We start from the raw sequence: 18680 nt of genomic DNA, 5'->3' as shown, positions 1-18680 counted from the left end.
TGACCAAACAATTAAGTTGTAAAATTGTGAAATCAAATTTCATACATTTCTAAGCTTAATCATAAAACCTTAGTTGGACTGCAAAAGTTAAATGTATATTTGGGAGTAAAATGTAAATGACGGGATGCATTTACAAAAATAAATCTCTAAATTACTTCACAATGTTAATGTAGGATCGCCAGAGTCAAATTTTCACAATGACTCTCAATCATGCAGAAAAAGAAAAACACAAAAACAGAAATATGGGTTTTACACACCAGTCTCAAAGTTTATTATTTAAATATACATAGACTTTCCCCTCCATGTTACATACCCCCCTCTTCATCCTGAACCTCCCTCCCCTCTCCCGCTCTCTCAATTCTTTGTCACCTTTTACCCCTCCAACAAAAAGCTTCTCCAGGCTGTAAAACGCACTCTACTTTGTGCAGCATATTGCTCGTTAAGACATATTTGAAAACATAAATTATAAATACTACAGCTTGTGTTTTTTTTTTTTTTTCAGTTTGAGAATATTTATGCAACAGGCTTTTCTTCAGAAATCAGTAATGAAAAATTGAAACACAATTTGGTTAGTTTAAAAATACAGCATTCTAAATTGAAATATTAGTACTTATTCTTTTGTGGTCAAAAATGGATGAGAGCAAGTTTCAATTTGGCTTGATTTCCTTTTCCTATTTAAAATATAAAGACATAACATCTTTCCCCACAAGTCACGATTTGTGTTTTCCATTTGTTTTTTCATTCACTGAGTTCTGATGAAAATATCCAGTTATCAAAACATCCCAAGACCGCTTCCCCTCATTATCGGCGCCAACATCCAGATGTTCTCAACACAATCTAGAAAGTAAAACACAATGTCCCTCAGTCTGGCTACATATGAGAAATGGACTCCATTATTTTTAATGACAGCGAGTACACAGTGGTCTGTACCTTGACAGGTTAAACAGCAGAGTGCTTTTTTTTTTTTTTTCAAAAGAAATCCTGAGTGTGAACAAATTAAGCCTTTTTTTTTTAAATCAATTTAAACCTCGATCAAAGTGAGCCATTTCTATTACAGCTCATGCCTTCAATAGTATTCGTCTCTCTACCATCTGACCTCATCAAAGAGGTGTAAAAGTGCTTCAGATCAAATAGATACAGATGTGTTAATCACTGAGGGCTTTTTATTTTATTCCAATCTAAAGTGGCAGAGCTACGATTGTTGGTCCAATGAGGCAGCCGACGTTGCAGGCAGAGTGAAGGACAGAGTGAAACGGCACTAAAGGAAAATTCAGGTTTTTAAGTCACAAGGCATGCATGTTAACACTTAGCTCAGAGAGTTGCCACCAAAAGTGTTTAGTCTGTGATATGCATCAGTCTGTTTTGGTGTGTGTATCAGAATCTGTGCATTTCTGTCGTTCAACAGACGAAGGCATTGAAAAAAAAAATCCTGCTTTTGCTTGTATGCTTGCTCATCAGTCCCTATGCGGAACTCCAATATTTTAAATATTTTCAAGTGACTGCCGTGTTGATTTGGGTGACATTTTCAAACTGTCTCTCAATCAACAGTGAAGGAATATTGCAGGAAACAAAAAATGGGTGATTTTTCCAAAGAGCAACACTGTCTCTGTGTCAGTGTGCCCTATGGAGCATTTTACCCAGACCTCATCAAGTTTTGTGTCCATCATTCTTGCAGTCAGTCATTTTTAAGGAAAAAACGAAGGGACTTCGTTTTTAAATCAGGGAAGCCTCAAAAAGTCAGGACAGGGGTCACATACGGGGAGAGTATTTGGGGTTTCTTGGCACCTCGGTGAAAGATTTCAGCTCATACGGGATCCCTGTATCCACTTCGATGGATTTACGGGAAAATAGCAGCCGGATATCATTGTGCAAGTAAATTTTTCCAGATTTGGAGCTCTGGAATCTGAAAAAGAAAGAACAATAGCAGGTAAGTCAAATATTTATATTTTTAAGCACTGCAAAAGGCTGCCAATATTCCTTTTTAACATTTGATTGTACAATGCATCTCTAGAATAAGTTGTAGGTCAGTGAGAAGAATGTGAAAGTGTAATAATAATAAAAAAAGACAAGTTCAATCATGCCTGAGATGTATCAAGTAGCAAAGAATTCTCTTCCTGTCGAGTGCTCCGCCACCTGGAGACGCCCCATCGTTCCCCTCTGTGCCTTCCTCCACTGGCACCAGGAAGATACGGTGACGCAGGAAGGTCATGTGATTGACTGGCATGTCTCCAAAGTTGTACGTCACCAGGAACATCTTCACCACAGTTTTATTGGGATTAAATAAGGTCTGAGGAGATGCACACAAAGATGATTAGAAGATACGCAGAATGAGCCCATTTTCTTTTCTTTGAGGATAAACTCACCACTTGAATGGTCCCTGCTTTGGGTATGCTGTATCCTTTCTTTCCAAGAGGCTCGAGTGATATCACACCCTGATGGAGAGAAGCAAATATTTACAACTCAAAAAATAGAAAAAACAACAAACAATAATTAAAAACTCCTTTTTTATTTTAGTGGCTTCAGACTTCCATAATCACATCAGAATAAGCAGAGTTCGCAATAATTTTCTCATTTAAGGGCCATTCTGTTAAATAAATAATACACCCCAATTTTCTAACCATGCTAATCACTAATGCAAGGTGTTTAAAAGATGCTATAATGTGGACTACATAATTATTTTGTCTTGGTTTTATATTTCATATTTTCTTTATGGAGAAATCAGAATCCACCACAATTGGCACCAGCAGGAAAAGGTTTTACAAAAACCAGAGATAAGTCATGAAATTTTGATTGTTGTGTCTATAAGTTTTAGCTAAAAATAGGCATATGAAAGCATAAACAGAATGTATTTATACCAGCACAAAAACCCAACTCAGCAACCACATTACCAGCCTACAGTGGTTTAGGTGGCTGTTCAAATCTCTGGCTTTAGAGAGGATACAGTTTGAAAAGGTAAACAACCACAGATCAACACAGACTGACCAGGAAGGGCGAGGGAGCGCTGTGCTCCGAGATGTCGTAGTACGTAACCTGCACAGGCAGCGTGACATGCTGCGGGCAGTAGGAGCCGCTGGCTCCGATCTCTGCTGTGAATCCTTCGATCTGCCCAGATGGGGAGAATCTGCCCTTCAATATGGACTCCTGCAGCACAAGCAAAAGGGGGAAATTGTTTAAGTCATTAAACTCTTTAAGTGAGTCATTTTACTGGTACAAGAAGTAAAAGTCATAAAAAATAAGTGTTAAACTTGAGTACCTCAAAGTTGCCCAGCAGCGATCTACTGATGGAAGACGAGGACCAGCGTGAGGCCCGGCCGCTGTCGGTCTGCCTGCCGCTGCGCAGCTGCCGGCTGCATGTGGCCACAAACACACAAAAACACCAGTGGTTAGAGGCTGAGATCACAATAATCTTGCCTTAACCAATATGTCACACGGCTGCGAGTGTGTCTGCAAACTAAAGTCCAGACAACAAACCCTTTAATTTAGAAAAAGAGGAAGTATGGTTTAAACACCCACACCTGTTCCCCGTGTTGATTTGATTAAAATCTGAGAACCATCACAAAATCATTCATTTACTTCCACTATGACATGGAAACTATTATCTAGCATCCCTAGCAAAATATTAATTTTAATGGCCTCATCCTGTTTCTGTACCCTGTGTACTTTCTTGATGATAAATGTTGTATAATTAGAGGCCTACAGAAATGACAGATGACTCACCTTTTTAAGCGCAACCCAGTCTTTAGTCGTCTCCCTGATCTGGTGCAGCCTATGGCAGTCTGGAAAAAAAAAAAAAACACTAAAAATTTAAAAATTGTTTTCTTTTAATCTAATTATATCTTAATGTGTCACTTCAATAGCATGCCCTGTAGCTAAAATGAAATTCTAAATCACATCAGATGCTCCAATCAGTACCAGTAAACAAACTCTCCCTGTTATCGTTTGGTAGATATGTGCGGTTGGGTGTTGGAGATGTTTTTTACTTACTGAGCTTAGACTATTAGACGCAAAAACATTTTCCATTTCCAGGCCTGCGTACACAGTAAGTGACTCATCACCAGCAAAACTCACGCAACCTCCAGCTAATTTTTCACTCATAGTTCAGTAGCTCCTAATTTATCCACCTTTAAAGCCTTTGTCAGCTTTTTGGCTCATCTTCACATACAACCAAATGTACATTAGGCATTATTCAATTATCCTGTGTGTAACTTTTACTTAGGGAAACATCAGCTTTTTAAAATTTTCATCACTGTTCTTAACTTATTGTGCTATGCAGCATGCATTTTCCTCCCTTTCTAAATTTGTTTTAGTTAGATATCTAGTCCTGCCCTTTTCTTTCCTTCCTCTTATGCTCTACAGTTGCTAAACATTGACCAGAGAACCCTGTTAGCACTCTCCCCATAAGAACTGACTGCATTAGCTCTTTCTAGCCTTCCTGAGTTAAAAAATGTCGAGTTCACTTCCAGAAAGATTTTAAGCAAAATGCGCCTATATGTATGTGTGTATGCTCATGCATCAGCATGAGGGACACCCCACACTGATGTTAGGGAACAATAGCCCTTCCCTCAATGGGTTTTATTCTGGAGCTGCTCTGCTCTGTTCCAGCATGCAGTGATAATGAGCCAGCTTTACTTCGTGCTTTAAAGGTTTTACTTGTTCTCATGGTTTCCGTTTTGTTTTCATTGATGCTCTATTAGTTTTTCCTGAATTAATGGGGGCTACAGACAATTCATACCAAGTTGTTGTAATTTCTTCTAAACAAACCACTGTTGCCCCTAACCACAGAACATCATTTCTTTTGTTAGCCAAGTGTGCTAATTAAATGAGAAATCAAATAATCATAAAATTCCTCATATTTCTTATATGATTTAACTGCATAAATTGTTTTCTAAAGACTTTGTATTATAGCCTGTTTGGCACTTTCAACAGCTAATGGAGGAATTATGGTGAAGTATTCAAAGACAAACAAAAAACTTGAAAACTGGACTTCAGGTGTGGTTAGTTATATCAGAGGCCAACCAAAAGCCACAGCTATAAAAGAGCTGGGGCACTGTCTTTGTGAGGTAAAGAGACATTATAAAAATGTCTTTTCCTCTGTTCACTCTGCTATTAGTTGAACAGAAACATAAAATGAGTACATAGTGTGTGTGTGAGTGCTAACCTTAGGGTGGTCTCGTGTAGAGGGCAGCAGGTGGTTCCAGTATGGAGCAGCTTTAGCATCAGTGCTACGACATGAAGTTACTCCTGAAGTTAGCAAAGACAGTCTGCTTCTTTTCGATGTAGAGGGCCCTTCATCTTCAGAGCACGAGTCTGCTGTGTCACTTGGGGAAATCAGTCTCTTTTTGGCTGGCCAGTGGCCTCCAGAGAATAGACGGTGACCGTTACTGCTTGGAGTTTTCTCCCAGGAAGCCAGGCCATTTGACGAAGTGGCCTGTTGGGTGGCACTTCTCTCAGGAGGAGAGGATTCGAGGCCAATGTCCCATTCAGTAGCTTCCCCTGGTTCCTGCATCTCTGTGTGGTGTGGAGGGGAGAAAGGCCCAGGAGGGCTTGTGGGGCTGGCAGGATTAGGAGTTTCATATGTGGATAGTTCATATAAGAGGGGGCTAAGCTGTCCTCCAGATGAGCCATTACTACACCCATCATGTCCAGGGCTACCTAACAAATGGGTTGATGTGCGGATGCCATTAGCCGTTTCTGTCCTTGCTAAGCTTCCGTTGGAGTGTCCCTGGTCACAGATATGCCCATGTGGGTCGCACATTGGGGGCGACTTGGGGGATAGTGGCGCAAATGCATCCGGGATGGGTCTGTCATGATTGTGCTGAGCTGGTCGCCGGGAGGGAGTTTGGCTTGGGGAGAGCGGTGGTGACCTAGGTGACAGTCCACCTTCAGCGTCTCTATGCTCCAAATGCATGCAAGAGTATGGAGAAACAGGCCCGCCAGGCCCAGTTATAGATCCATTCCCATTAGCTTGAGCTGGGGTGGACCCACATAACACACCCCCTTCAATCACCTCATTGTCTGATGTGTCCTCCAGGTGGGAGCGCTTATGAGTCAGCTGAGGCTCTTCTAACACTCTTTTATAGCCCGCTCGACACGGTCTCTGTTGGCCATCAGCATGTGATCCAGTGGAGGCTGAAAATCCTCCCATCTGAGAGAAAATAGAGAGCTGGTAAACCTTTTGGAGTCGAAGCTCTTCTTGGTCAAAGCGCCTGGGTCCCTCGGCTCTAACGCCAGGATCTAGTCCCACCATTGGGGATGCAGATGGAGGCAGGTCCCCCTCCTGTGCTGGAAGCTCTAGTTGAGCCTTTTTCTGGGCCAACTCCACGTGAATGTGCCGCATGGTACTGCTGCTGCGAGTCTCGACTTTCCACAACAAGATCAAATAGATCCTCACAAACACCAGGAGGCAGACGCAGACGTCCCGCAGGAAAGGCGATGGCCTACAGGTATGACTAGGAGGACATCAAAGTGTGTGAAACAAGACGATGAGCCACACACAACCTGAGAGGAACAAAATGCTGCATCAGTATGTAATTTATGAAAGCAATACTAGCAAACAGTGAAAGTGGGACAAAATCTAAATGCGAGTCCCATAAAGACGAAAACCAAGAAGGTATTTTGTGGAGATTCACCAACAAATTGGCTGCTGACTGTAATCTGCCCATTCTATCGTTTCATATACCATAGCTGTGGAAAAGTTATGCTACATGCCGGTATTTATCCCTAACAAGACTCTTTGGTGTGGAATTTACTTCTAAGGCAAGAAAACTCAATGTTGCCTAAACTGAATCAGTAAGGTCTTTAAAATTAAGTCAGAGTACAGAGATGTAAAAGAAACATTTGCATTATATGATAACTTCAATTGAACTTGATTAAGACAAAACTGGGTCTTCATCTGTCCATGTGATTCAATTGGAATGAACCAGACTGACCTGAATGTGGACAAATTCTGACTCCATATCATAAGATAAAAACTGGACCTGGTTGTCCTGTAAACTTGCTTGAGATTACGCTGGGTGTGAGTTTAGCTGTGTAAATGAACTAAACAGAACTGACAGGTTTCCAACCATTGGCCTAGTCTGATATCTCCTGTCTTTGTTATTGTGTGATCTGAACAATTACAACAAGAAACAAAAAAAGCACAAGGCAAGCACACAGATTCAACCAATAAAACAAAAATGCTAAGCATAATTATTATTATTATTATTATTTCCATCAATGCATATCTAAAAGATTGTGAGAACAATACAAAGATCAACACCTCACCTTTGTGCAACTGTGTTGATGGGTCGTCTCTGGCACAACATCAGAAAGATGTGTCTAAATGAGCGATTCATGGAATTCATCCATGTTTCTGGAAGCTGGCATGAATTTATGCCAACATCACAGAGCAGATAATCAGGAAACAGGATCAAAGGTGAACGGCACAAGCACTCACACCTACGAAAATCAGAAGGTATGTCAACTTCTACCAATAAATCCCACACATCATAACAAAAAAATAACTACATTGGTAAAAGCAAAGATAAAAAAAACAAGCAAACAAACATACAATTTCAAAATTATCTGCACAAAATTTGAGTCATCAAATTCAGATGCTGAGAAATTACCAGCAAGTGTTGCAGTGTCAGTTCGGCAGAGGGCTCTTAAGAGGAAAGGTCTCTGAATCCAAGTTGGCAGTAATTCTGTTGCCACTCCCTCTGTAATTGGCTGACAGCCAGGTGAACCGTCCTTGGTTACCTGGGTGTGAGGTGGGACACGGCTGTGGCATCATGGCTGGGTCATTCCACCCAGTGTCCCTGAAGAAGGAAATATACATCAAAACCACAAAAAGATCGACAGAGGAACTCCCTGAAAATAGGTAAAAAAGATGGATTGTGTCTGGAGAAGCAATAAACCCCTCCTAAATAAATCCATTAGAGCACGCTATAAACATCCTAAAAAACAACTTATGCAGAACTGTTTTCATTGCCATCCTCTCCATGAAAAAAAAAATCCCCCATTTTAAACACAAAGGCCCCAAAACTCTTTGAGCTGATAATCACACATGAAGGAGTCACTTCATGGAGTTAACTTGGCACCACACGGTGCTAAACCAAAAGAAGTGGGTTGTGTCCCATCCTACTTGGACCTGAATTTGGGAATGTTGGGTGGAGGGAGGGAGGCGGGGAGGGTCGCAATGAGCCATCACCATGGCGACACGTAGCCCAAGGATAACGACTCCTTTGTACTTGGCCACAAAGAGGGAGAAAGAGAAGCAGAGCTACAGAGTGCTTGAGGAGGCTGATGGTGGTAGGGATCATGTTTGGGGGGGCCATGAAAAACCTTCTTTAGAATATAAGTACATAAATAAATACACATAGCAATTTGGTGGTCTCCCTGAGAGGTGTACACTCAAAAAGAAAAATTTCAACAAGGTTTTACAGATTAAAAAAAATAAAACAACCAAATGCCTGTTCACTTTCACTTAGAGTTGGTCTCTTTTCTCCCCTTTACAAATAATAACTCTGCTTTTTGTAATTTAAAGAATGATGACAAAACTCAGAGATCCAATTTTTAGACATCAATGAAAAAAAAAACTACCATTTAAATGCTGAAATTCTTAAAAGATTGAATCACAATTCATCCACGTGTCAAAGTCGTTGTTCTTATAAGAAATGATCAGACTATGCACTCTGGGTGACCTGCAGTTGGTATTCAAATTATCTTGCTGACAAATAGTGTTTCAGTAAATCAAGTCATAAGACATCTGGGTTTCTTGTACGTCTTCCTTAGATAAAACTCTAAAGTTCATACAGTTCACACATCTTCTCCAGGAAGAAGAACATAAAGAAAAAGTGAGACATTCTAAATATCTGTTTTTCCATACAAAACACTGCTTATACCAATAATGCAGAACATTATGACTGCCTGCTTCATGCTATGGGATATAGCACCAATCAGCTAGCAACAAATCCTTTAAGTCTTGTAAACTGTGTGGTGTGGTCTCGATGGATAGAACTTGTTAGTCCAGCTCAACCCCAGATCCTTAAATGGACTAAGATCTTGAGAATATCAAGCAGAAGCTCACAACTGAGATCCTGTTTTGACAACCTCACTATTCTGCTGAAAGACACCACAACTATCAGGATCTTCGGTTTCCATTAAAAGATGCACATTGTCTCCAGCAGTGCTGGGGTAGGTATTTTGTATCAAAATAACATCCACGTAAATAGGAGGTCACAATGTTTCACAGCAGAACATTACCAAAAGCGTTCTTTCCACTTCTTTCCACTTCTTTCCACTGTGCATCCTGGTGTCATGTGCTCCCATGACCAAGTTACTTCCTTCCATTGCTCCATAGTCTAGCTCTGATGCTCTATTATCCACTGCTGCTTGTGGCAGTGGACAGGTCACCCAGACTATGACTACATAGGTCGAAAACACAACAAATTACAATGCATTTTGTATGTATTCTGGTACCTTTCTCTCAGACTAGCAATCTGACCGCCGCAGACCAGGAACACCCCACAAGAGATGCAGGTTTGGAGGTGCTGTGTCGCAGACAAACATCAACTTTAAGGACAAGATTTTTACTTGCTGCCTAGTATAGCACATAAACTAACAGGTGTCATGATGAAGAGATAATCAGTATTATTTAGTTTTACTCTCAGCCCTCGTAATGTTATATCAACGTGTACACAATGGCTTACCATAAGGTATTTGCACTCTCCAACTGCTGCACACAAAGAATCACATAGTTAGGAGTGACGTCTCCATCACCTATAATTAGCTACCCAACATATGGTTTCTTTGCAGTCACACAGCACCATGGGGAAATCTTAGACTGCACATAAATGCCTTTTTCACAAATGTGACAAAAACTACTCCAAAGTACAAGTATAAGATTCTTAACAGCTACTGAGGCTACCAATTAAAACATTTCCAAAAAACCTAAAAAGACATGTTTATGCTTACAGCTAAATATCGTAACTATTGCAAAGCAATATCACTGTTTCATATGACGGGTCAAAATGGATGCAAAATGTTTAGGACTTTAACAGCAGCTTCTGATAAAATTAGAGTATTCACATTTAAAATACTGTTAGTAATGACATCTGATATGCTCAGGTGGAGCAGTTCCCAACTAAGCCTATTAAAGGTCAGACAGGGATCATTACAGAATAAACAGACAAAAAAAGGTTAACACGAATCAGTGCTTTACAAAAGGGAGGAAGTGTAACTGCTACTAGTATCTATATATTAAGTTCTCAGTGCTGCTAGATTTCTGGCCATAGTTTGAAGAGGCCTACGGCTGGTAGAAGCTGCCCAGCCCTTCTATGGCCCGATCTAGCTGCCAGCAGTGGAGAGGAAACACTCTGGCTTCACCCCAAGAAATACTTCAGGTTGGTGGGTGTGTGCAGGAAATTTACAGCTGCATCACTGAACATTGTGACTGTGCTCCAATATTTGCATTTTAACATTGTATAATCTGGCATGCAGATATAGTGCCAAACTACTTTGTGCTCCAAAAGATTTTTTGCCCAAATACAGCACATTTTTATTGGTATAGAGCCTTTGAAATCGGTAATGGTTTGCATATTAAAAAAACTGCCAGAGGGAGAGTTCAGTTCTCTAGGTGTGGTCCTATCTATTTGATCTACAATCTCAAGTTTCAGTCACTTATTTCAGGAACTACCTGACAAGTCAACAGGTATTGGCAATTTCCAAACAGTTGGGAACAATACAAGTTATTAATCCTCTGAAAACTGCAATTTACAAATAATACAAAACTTTTATCTTCACTTAAATTGTAAGTCCTAAGCACATGTCAGATCAGCTGTTCAGCTCATTGTCATATGGAAAAACAAAAACTTAATATGGTTCACGTTGGAAAATAAATGCTACACTCTAATTAAAGCCATAGGAGCTCTTATATTAGTTTTTTATAGACCAGGATCAAATAGCACACAAGGCAGTTGGGGAAAAAATGTACATCAAAGTGATCTTGCCTCTAGCTGAGAATGATTTATCCTCTGCACTCAAAGACAGTGGGGGAAATGAACAAAATGACAACCTGCCAGCAGATTGCATTGTTTTCTCTGGGTGCTTTTCCTTTGGTCCCTTTCGCCGTTTCATTCTTTTGCACTTTGTTCATTCTGTTCCTGTTCTTTCCTCCATGGAACAGTTTATGCTGACCATTTATCAATACCTCGTACATTTTGTTCCTGCTTTGAACACTCACAATCTAAAGTAGTTTTATTTAATCTACAAAATGTCCACTGTAAGTAAGTGTGGTTCTGTACATCTATTAAGCAAGAGGCTTTCTTTCTACTGGAGATCAGCTTGGTTTAATTTGGTTTGATTAAAGACCACAATCTGTCAAGTTTCTTAAGAGACATCTGGCTGAAATATGGATCAGAAGCACAATTAATACAAATAAATTACAATACAAAGTCTTCAGACAATAAGTCACAACTTAAATTATGCAGGAGTTTAAAGCAATTTTATAAATATTGATCTCCAAAATTCATCAAAGCAGTCATCCTACCAAGATGAGAGAAATTAATCTACAACGTTCATGTGTACAATATGGGGTATAAATTAAATACAGTGTATCCCCTTCTTTTGTGGATGTTAGCTTCTGCAGAAGTGCTAAGATGTTTTCAATAGAGTTTATGAATGCATATTAATAGATATTTGGAATTATCCTATTAAAATTGGTTGTTATTTTTAGAGAGGGTCTCATATTTGCAGATATCTTCTATTTGACTGCAGTTGTGCTCCGTAATCCCCAGCAAATACTAATACTAAAACATAAATAAGGCAACACAAGTATGCAAAAAAGGGATACTTATGTGCAAATATTAAAACACTTAAAAGCATTGTTTCTTTAGTTAGAAAATTTCCTTAAATTTCCTCTTGGAAATTGATGATAAAGAAAGATGGGACAAGAACCTAATAGCAACTGCCATTCAAAAGAGAATGAGAGGACACAAGATGATGGACATGCAGTGAAACTTCAGCCTGGCAAAAGACCTTGAGAAAAGTATAAATAGACCAGGACCATGAGGGGCTCCCGCTCCAACATCAGGGCCAACCTAAGGTGTTCATGGCTACAGCTGCTGCGCGACACGTTAGCTCACATACTACAAGATAAACTCAAAACAACTGAGCCTTGCACTGACAGTTAGCAAAGTAAACAGAATCCTGCTTTTACAAGTTTTTCCACCAGAAAAGAGTGACTCAACAAAAGGAGATACAAAGTTAAAGACCTGGAAGTGTGTAATCATTGACAAGCAGGTAAGTAACATAATATGCCTCCAGTGGATCCATTTCATGTGACGGTGTTCACAAGTTCGTTTATCAAAGTGGCATTGTCAAGGCCACTAGTTAGGGCTTTAATTACTGTGATCAATGTTCTCTCTCAAGATGCATGCTATCTAGTCTACCTCTAAAACTATACCTGATTAAATTATGAATTTAAAACATGCTTCTTTGCTCGTTCACCAGACATTCCCTGTAAAGTGCTGTTTGTGTAGCATGGAGGCTATTTTTCATCCTGAATATGAGTGTAATATTTTGAGAAATTCAAACCTTTGTTGTCAAGTCTAAATGGTAAACATATTCCAAACTGAATCATCATGAAGGAAGAGTAACAGCACAGACATGAAAAGGTTGATTTTTTTTTTTTATTTAACAGGAAGTGTTTTTATTTTGAAGAACCAGTAACATCTTCATAACAATGCTAGCTTATTAGCAATAAAATACGACACTGGAGGTAAGTTAAGTTTTGTTTCTTTAGAAATCACCTGAAGGCCTTTAGTCCAGAGTTTTGGACATAAACCTCCACAGCCAAACGGTCTTATATTGCACTACATCTTTCACCATCGGGTCACTGTTCATCTTAACATATTCTCTGAGAACATTATTAATAAAGCCACACAGTTGCAGTGGTGGGGTGGAATGTGCATATGTTTGTTCACAGGAGTGGATAAAATTGTCAACACATAAGCACCATTGTGTGTTGAGGCGAAGGGAGACAGTGGTCATGAGGTCAAAGGTCAGATGTCCTGTGTCAGTTGACTGATCAGGAGGGCTGAGAGGTGTTTCACATCATCATCATGAGGAAGGGGGCGTCAGACTTGCTTGACAAACGTAACAGAACAAGATTATCGGATCAGTGCAAAGCCTCTAGTTAACCATTAAATCAAACCACACCAAAGGCGATCAGTAGTTTGAGTAGCAACTACACTGAATACTCAGTAAAACCATCTGTTCCACAGATGCACACTTAGAAATATGCATCAGTGATGAGCTCTGAAAACTTGAACAAGACTGAAATATAAACAGATCTTGAACTTTTTCACATTTTGTCACATTAAACTGTACATCACTGTATATTGATGGAATTTTAAGTGCATCTTTTTGTTGTTTTTTTTAATTAGATATAAGATCCTCTAAGAGTATGGCATGCATTCTTATTCAACCCCATTACTCTGACACCCCTAAGTAAAGTTAAATGAAATTGCCTTCAGAAGTCAACTAATCAGACGCAGCTAACCAATGTGTGATGCTATCTCAGCATAAACAAAGCTGATTTGTGGGAGTTCAAAATCCCAATAAAACACACGGAAGCTTGTAAGATGTGGAAAACTTAAATGGGGTATAAATACTTTTGGAAGGCACTCTGACAACACACAGAAACACATCATATATTGATTGGGCTGACCTAGAAACCACCTCCCAGTAAAACCTAGGAAGGTGTCAGAGACAGAGTTAAAAGCTAGCGCCTTGTCGAAAAAATAGCCTGACATTTGGCCTGTGTATATATTAATCACAACACACAAACGCCACATACCTAAGCACACACACACACGGACAAAGCCAAGCATTCAAAGCACCATCACTTTCTGTCTTTCGGCAGCATAGGAAAAACACGTCTTGATAAAGATTCTTCTATACCTCCTTCTGTTTGACATTCACTGTGCCCCACTTTAAAGATGCTCTATTTGAAAGAAACACAGCTGCTGCACTTGCAGGATTCTGGAGTTAGATTGGACAGCTCACTGACTGAAGGTTGCTTTTCTCTTTGTTTAGCTTACATTTCAAAGGAGTGAATGATGGAGCCATATCTTTTAAAGTCTTAACTTCCATTCATTCATTGTAGCTACCAGAAACATTTGAGTTTAAAAAAAAAAGAAAAAAAACATTTTATGGTCTTTCTTTAGAAATCTTGTTTAACCGAAAGAGGTTCCAACAAGATTGAAAAGAAATATGTTGCTAAAGTTCAATGCACTTATACCTATTAGATTTTTTTCTAATTTGGTCACTTTACAGCCACAACTTGGAGTGTAGTTTACAGGACGTTTATGTGACAGGCCAACACAAGTAAATACATAATTGCAAAGTGTGGGGAAAATGACACTGGGGTATTAACATTAAAAAACAGCTTAAAGTAAGGCATGTATATCTGTTCTGCTTACTAGAACCATCTTTCATTGAAATTTGCAACTGCAAGTACTCTAGGATATGTCTCCAAAAACTTTGCACTTCTAAGGGTTGAAAGTTTCCCCATTTCTCAATCTATTTCATTGCAGCTCTAGCTATATGTTGAGTGTCATTATCCTGCTGGAAGGTGAAGCCCGACCCCAGTATCAAGTCTATTGAAGCCTCTAACAAGTTAACCTGTATTAAGCTGTAAGCATATTCCTATCAACTCCTATCAGCTTCCTTATCCCAGCTAAGGAAATGCATCTCCTCCAGAGTTGCAATCAGCCTCTCTTGACTTCTTCTTTGAATAATAACATATTTTCCGGATTAAAAGTTCCCATTAGTCAAAAAATGCATAATGAAAAGGAGGAACCTACATATAAATGGCACTGGAGAAGTCGTCTCAAATCTTATGACACATTATGTTTAGTTGCTTTTCTTTTGCAAATTGCACAGCCAGGGTGAAACAGAAACAGTTGCATTGAATATAGCGCTACCACCAAGAAGGTCCACCTGCAAAGTCAATGACATTCATCACCTTGGCAACTACCAGGCGTAACTGCATTGATCACGGGCCTCACAAGGTGTTTTTGCAGTTTGGAAAGGTAGCACCAATAGATAAGCATAGCTGTCTAGATGCACTATGGTGGAAAATCTAACAAAGTAGCACAGAACGTCAAAACATTCTTTATGTACCCAACTGTGGAGTCGTTCCGCCAGCTCTGGCTCACTAACTTTCAGACCACAACTAGCTTTCCGCATGGCAGCATACAGTAAAGTCCAGTCCTTAGTTCAAGTCCGTCATTACTTAATGCATCTGTCAAAAACTGAGCCATAAAGAGGAAAAAAACATATATAAACTGTACCCAACTGTAAGTCACAGGACTAGCCAAACTATGTAAAAATGTGGGACATATAGTACAGGGATTACGGTGCATGATAAAACGACCTTTGCTGGAAAAGTAGTTAAATTTTTCTCCAACTACCTCTTCAGAAAACAAATATGAGCCACGTTGGTTTGACTTTTTGAGAATTCCCTACCCTGTATAAAGTGAATGATGTATTTATAAGTCTGTGGCCTAGGCTGTTATCTTGAATGAGCCTTTTGGGAAAATAAAGTTTCATCTCTGGCTTCTCACCGACACTCTGCACTGCTTGCGTTTTGAGTCTATTCCATAACAGATTGTCTCATCAACCTTTTGCAGATCACTGCCTGGACTACTCCCAGGTCTGTTCTGTGCCTGGAGGCTGATAAAAAAATACATATAAATACACACACACACACGCACGCACACACACTTGCTTGAGAACATTCCTAAACACAAAAATAGTTTCTGCCTGCAAAAAAAAAAATCAGCTGATTGAGTTGAGTACATGAACCCCTGTCTAAAAATGAATGGTTTGAAAGACAACTGAATGTGTCTGTGTTTAACACAAACATATGACAGGAAGTAGCAAAGAAAAGACGAAAGTGACCGGGTTGGATGTAAGACGAACAGGGCAGATAAGTCACAGAGTTGCAGTAAACACAGCAGCTCGGCTGACATTCTGAACTGGACAGGCAAAGTGACATTTTTGCTGAAAATGCTGTTTGACTCAGGGTCTCCCCTCTGTCCCTCCTGCTCTCCCCTCCCTCAGTCTGTCTGCCTTTCATGTGGCCATTTTAGGAGACGTTGAGTCATCTCAGTTCAGCTGACAATATGACAGAGATCAACAGGAGCAACAGTGGAGCACTTGACATGAGAGCAGGAGAAGTTGTCACACTCACCCTGTCAAAGATGAGGTTAGTCTCCTTCCTCCCTTTATTTTAGGTCAGAGTAGGTGACACTGTTCTCCTCTGCTTGCTCAGGCTGCCTTCTCCCTCCCTCTCTTGACTCACTGGTTTCTTCTTCGTTTCCTCCGTCCTGAACAGTTTGTAGTGTGAAAGAGAGTTCTGCCTTCCTCTCCTTGTTTTGTTCAGCAGCTTGCAATAATGCGTGTTTTCTCTGTTTTCTTCCTGTCTACCTCTCTCCACACTCATTTCGCACACACACATGCACAAATCAAAAACCTATCAACAACTCCCAGCCCCCATATGCCTCGCCTGTGCCCTCCTTCTCCTTTTCTGTTTTAAGCCACCCCCACTTTTTTCCTTCTTTCTCCTGTTTATGAACTCCTGTAAAGTATCTGAAGAAGTTTCTGCTCATCTTTCATTCTTTTTCCTGTCTTTTCTCACGGTCTTTCCTATTCCTCTGTCATTCTTTTCAACACTTTCTCACTGTCCTCTGTCTCTCTGTGTGTTTTCTTTCTGTTGCTTTCCTCTCAGCTGATAGAGTGAGGCATGCTTTGCTCACTCAGCAGTGAAGGCATACAGACGAAATAAAGGAGGGGGGATTGGATGCTGAAAGCCGATTGGTGAGCTGAGAGGGGGTCAGCTGTAATGAGCAAAGTTCTGATTGGTTGAGAGGAAAAGAGTGACAGGGGAGAGGAAGTGCAGGGAGCCAGAAGCCCGCCCACCTGCTCCTATACTGAGCCTGTTCTGCAAAATTAAAAAACACTTTTCTAAAAGCATGCATTCAAAGTTCATAAACTTTAAACATATTTTCACTTCTGATCTTTTCGCACAAAGCAATACATATTTAGCTGAATGTAACTTTCAAAAGAACAACTTATAATAATAAGGGAGATTAAAGAACCACACGTCCATGCAATTCACCCTCCCCCTTTCTGTGGAGTCTTTCTCATACACAAGCTGCAGGCTGTGCAGCACGACAGCTTCAAACAGGAAAAGCAGAATAACAGCAGCCAGAGGACAGATAGGGAGTGGAGCACACACGAAATAAAGTTTATCAGCAGAGCACCAGAAGCAGCAATCAGCTGTGCACATGTGTGACTAATTCTAGCATCTGTGAGCTAATTAGGAACAGCACTTTGATTATGCAATAAACGTCACAGAGGAGAGGAGTGGAGTTGAAGTATCCACCGCACGAAAAAAATGCATCACACACTGGAGAGCGCTCTCTCACCTCTCGCTCAAAAACAGGAGGCGAAACTATACGTCAAAGAATATTAGGCTCGCGTATTTAGCACACTTCTTAAGTTCTGCATGCTTGTTGCAGACACAAACATACCTCCCTGCAGCGTGCTGCTTTATCTTTATAAGGAAGCTGTGGTTTGCTCATTAATATAGGTCTGTTGGTTGGGACACACGAGACAAGTCTAAAGGCAGCTCTGTGTTTCTTCATGTTTCAGTTAGTAACTGTCACCATCCTGCTATGACTGCTGATTTACATCTGCCTCCTGGTCAGCTTCCAACTGTGACACACTGCATCTGCTTCTACCCAGATGGAAAATATATTCCTGCCTGTTGCTGCTTAGTTGTCATGTTATTTCTGCTACACAGAGAGCAGGAGAAAGTTTAAATAATAATAATAACCAAACATTTATATAAGATGTTGGACAAAAGACAACTTCTACTTATTAAACTTTTAAGGTTTAAAACAATAATAAAAATCCCAGTAACCTGAACTCTCTTGGCAATTTCCTGCACTACCACTACTACCGCCTAAATAAATGTGGGGTCTGACATCTTGCCAGAATCTCTTAGTGCACAGAAACATAAATAATTAAATTACTCTGCATAAAAGCAAGAAAAAAATATATGTACTTGTTTTATGGAATACAACTTGCCAGGATTGTTTGTATATACTTAAGGCATTAAAATGTTATCAAACACTTAATAGTTTTTGTGCAAAGGTTTCAAGCTCCATCGTGAGTATGAAAATAAAGCAAGAGACAATTAACTAAGGTATAACAAGCTTTTGAAAAGTCCCAGTTTCCAATCGTAAACATTTTCTGAAAAAGTGTCAAAATGACCAGTTTTCTGAGTCCATATGCAGCATAGAGAACAGTAGCATTAAACTGCTTACACAGGTTGCTGTGCACTGCTGGAAGCTGCCTCAAAGAGGCCTGCTACACTTCTCTTGTTAACATGGAAACAACCAAGAGAAAAGTGCTGAGAAATATTTATGGTCATGGAAAAAAAACAGCAAGTCATGCTGTGGAAACTAAAGGAATTCCACCTATTATTCTCATCAACACATTGCTGTTTTAAAACTATAGTGAACAAGCTTTTAAAAATAAAGATGTGTCACTACAGGGGCAAATAGCCTGACAAATTAAGCAGCTAACATCAGCTTGTTAGAATCTCAGGGATGGTACAAAAAAAGAAA

General features: G+C 39.9%; 1 protein-coding gene across 3 annotated transcripts in view; it reads right to left on the bottom strand.

The window, feature by feature from the left end:
* Positions 1 to 243: 243 nt before the first annotated feature.
* The window catches only part of atosb (atos homolog b), a 29690-nt gene continuing 11253 nt past the window's right edge, over positions 244 to 18680 (bottom strand). The window contains exons 1-10 of one of the 3 annotated variants that reach the window (XM_088008712.1): positions 16238 to 17033; positions 7608 to 7796; positions 7264 to 7437; positions 5159 to 6449; positions 3718 to 3776; positions 3254 to 3347; positions 2983 to 3141; positions 2364 to 2432; positions 2082 to 2287; positions 244 to 1903 (exon numbers count right to left, since the gene is read on the bottom strand). In XM_088008712.1, coding sequence (XP_087864838.1) covers positions 1750 to 1903; positions 2082 to 2287; positions 2364 to 2432; positions 2983 to 3141; positions 3254 to 3347; positions 3718 to 3776; positions 5159 to 6449; positions 7264 to 7343 — 2112 coding nt within the window. In that variant the 5' untranslated portion in view covers positions 7344 to 7437; positions 7608 to 7796; positions 16238 to 17033 and the 3' untranslated portion in view covers positions 244 to 1749. Of the gene's footprint in view, positions 1904 to 2081; positions 2288 to 2363; positions 2433 to 2982; positions 3142 to 3253; positions 3348 to 3717; positions 3777 to 5158; positions 6499 to 7263; positions 7438 to 7607; positions 7797 to 16237; positions 17034 to 18680 lie in introns of those variants that run through there. The other 2 variants (XM_015000385.2, XM_088008711.1) reach the window with 2 other exon arrangements.

Source organism: Poecilia mexicana, unplaced genomic scaffold (assembly GCF_051168715.1).
Source record: "Poecilia mexicana isolate PSO_F unplaced genomic scaffold, ASM5116871v1 scaffold_9, whole genome shotgun sequence".
Lineage (NCBI taxonomy): Eukaryota > Metazoa > Chordata > Actinopteri > Cyprinodontiformes > Poeciliidae > Poecilia > Poecilia mexicana.
This window is presented reverse-complemented; position numbering and strand designations above follow the sequence as displayed.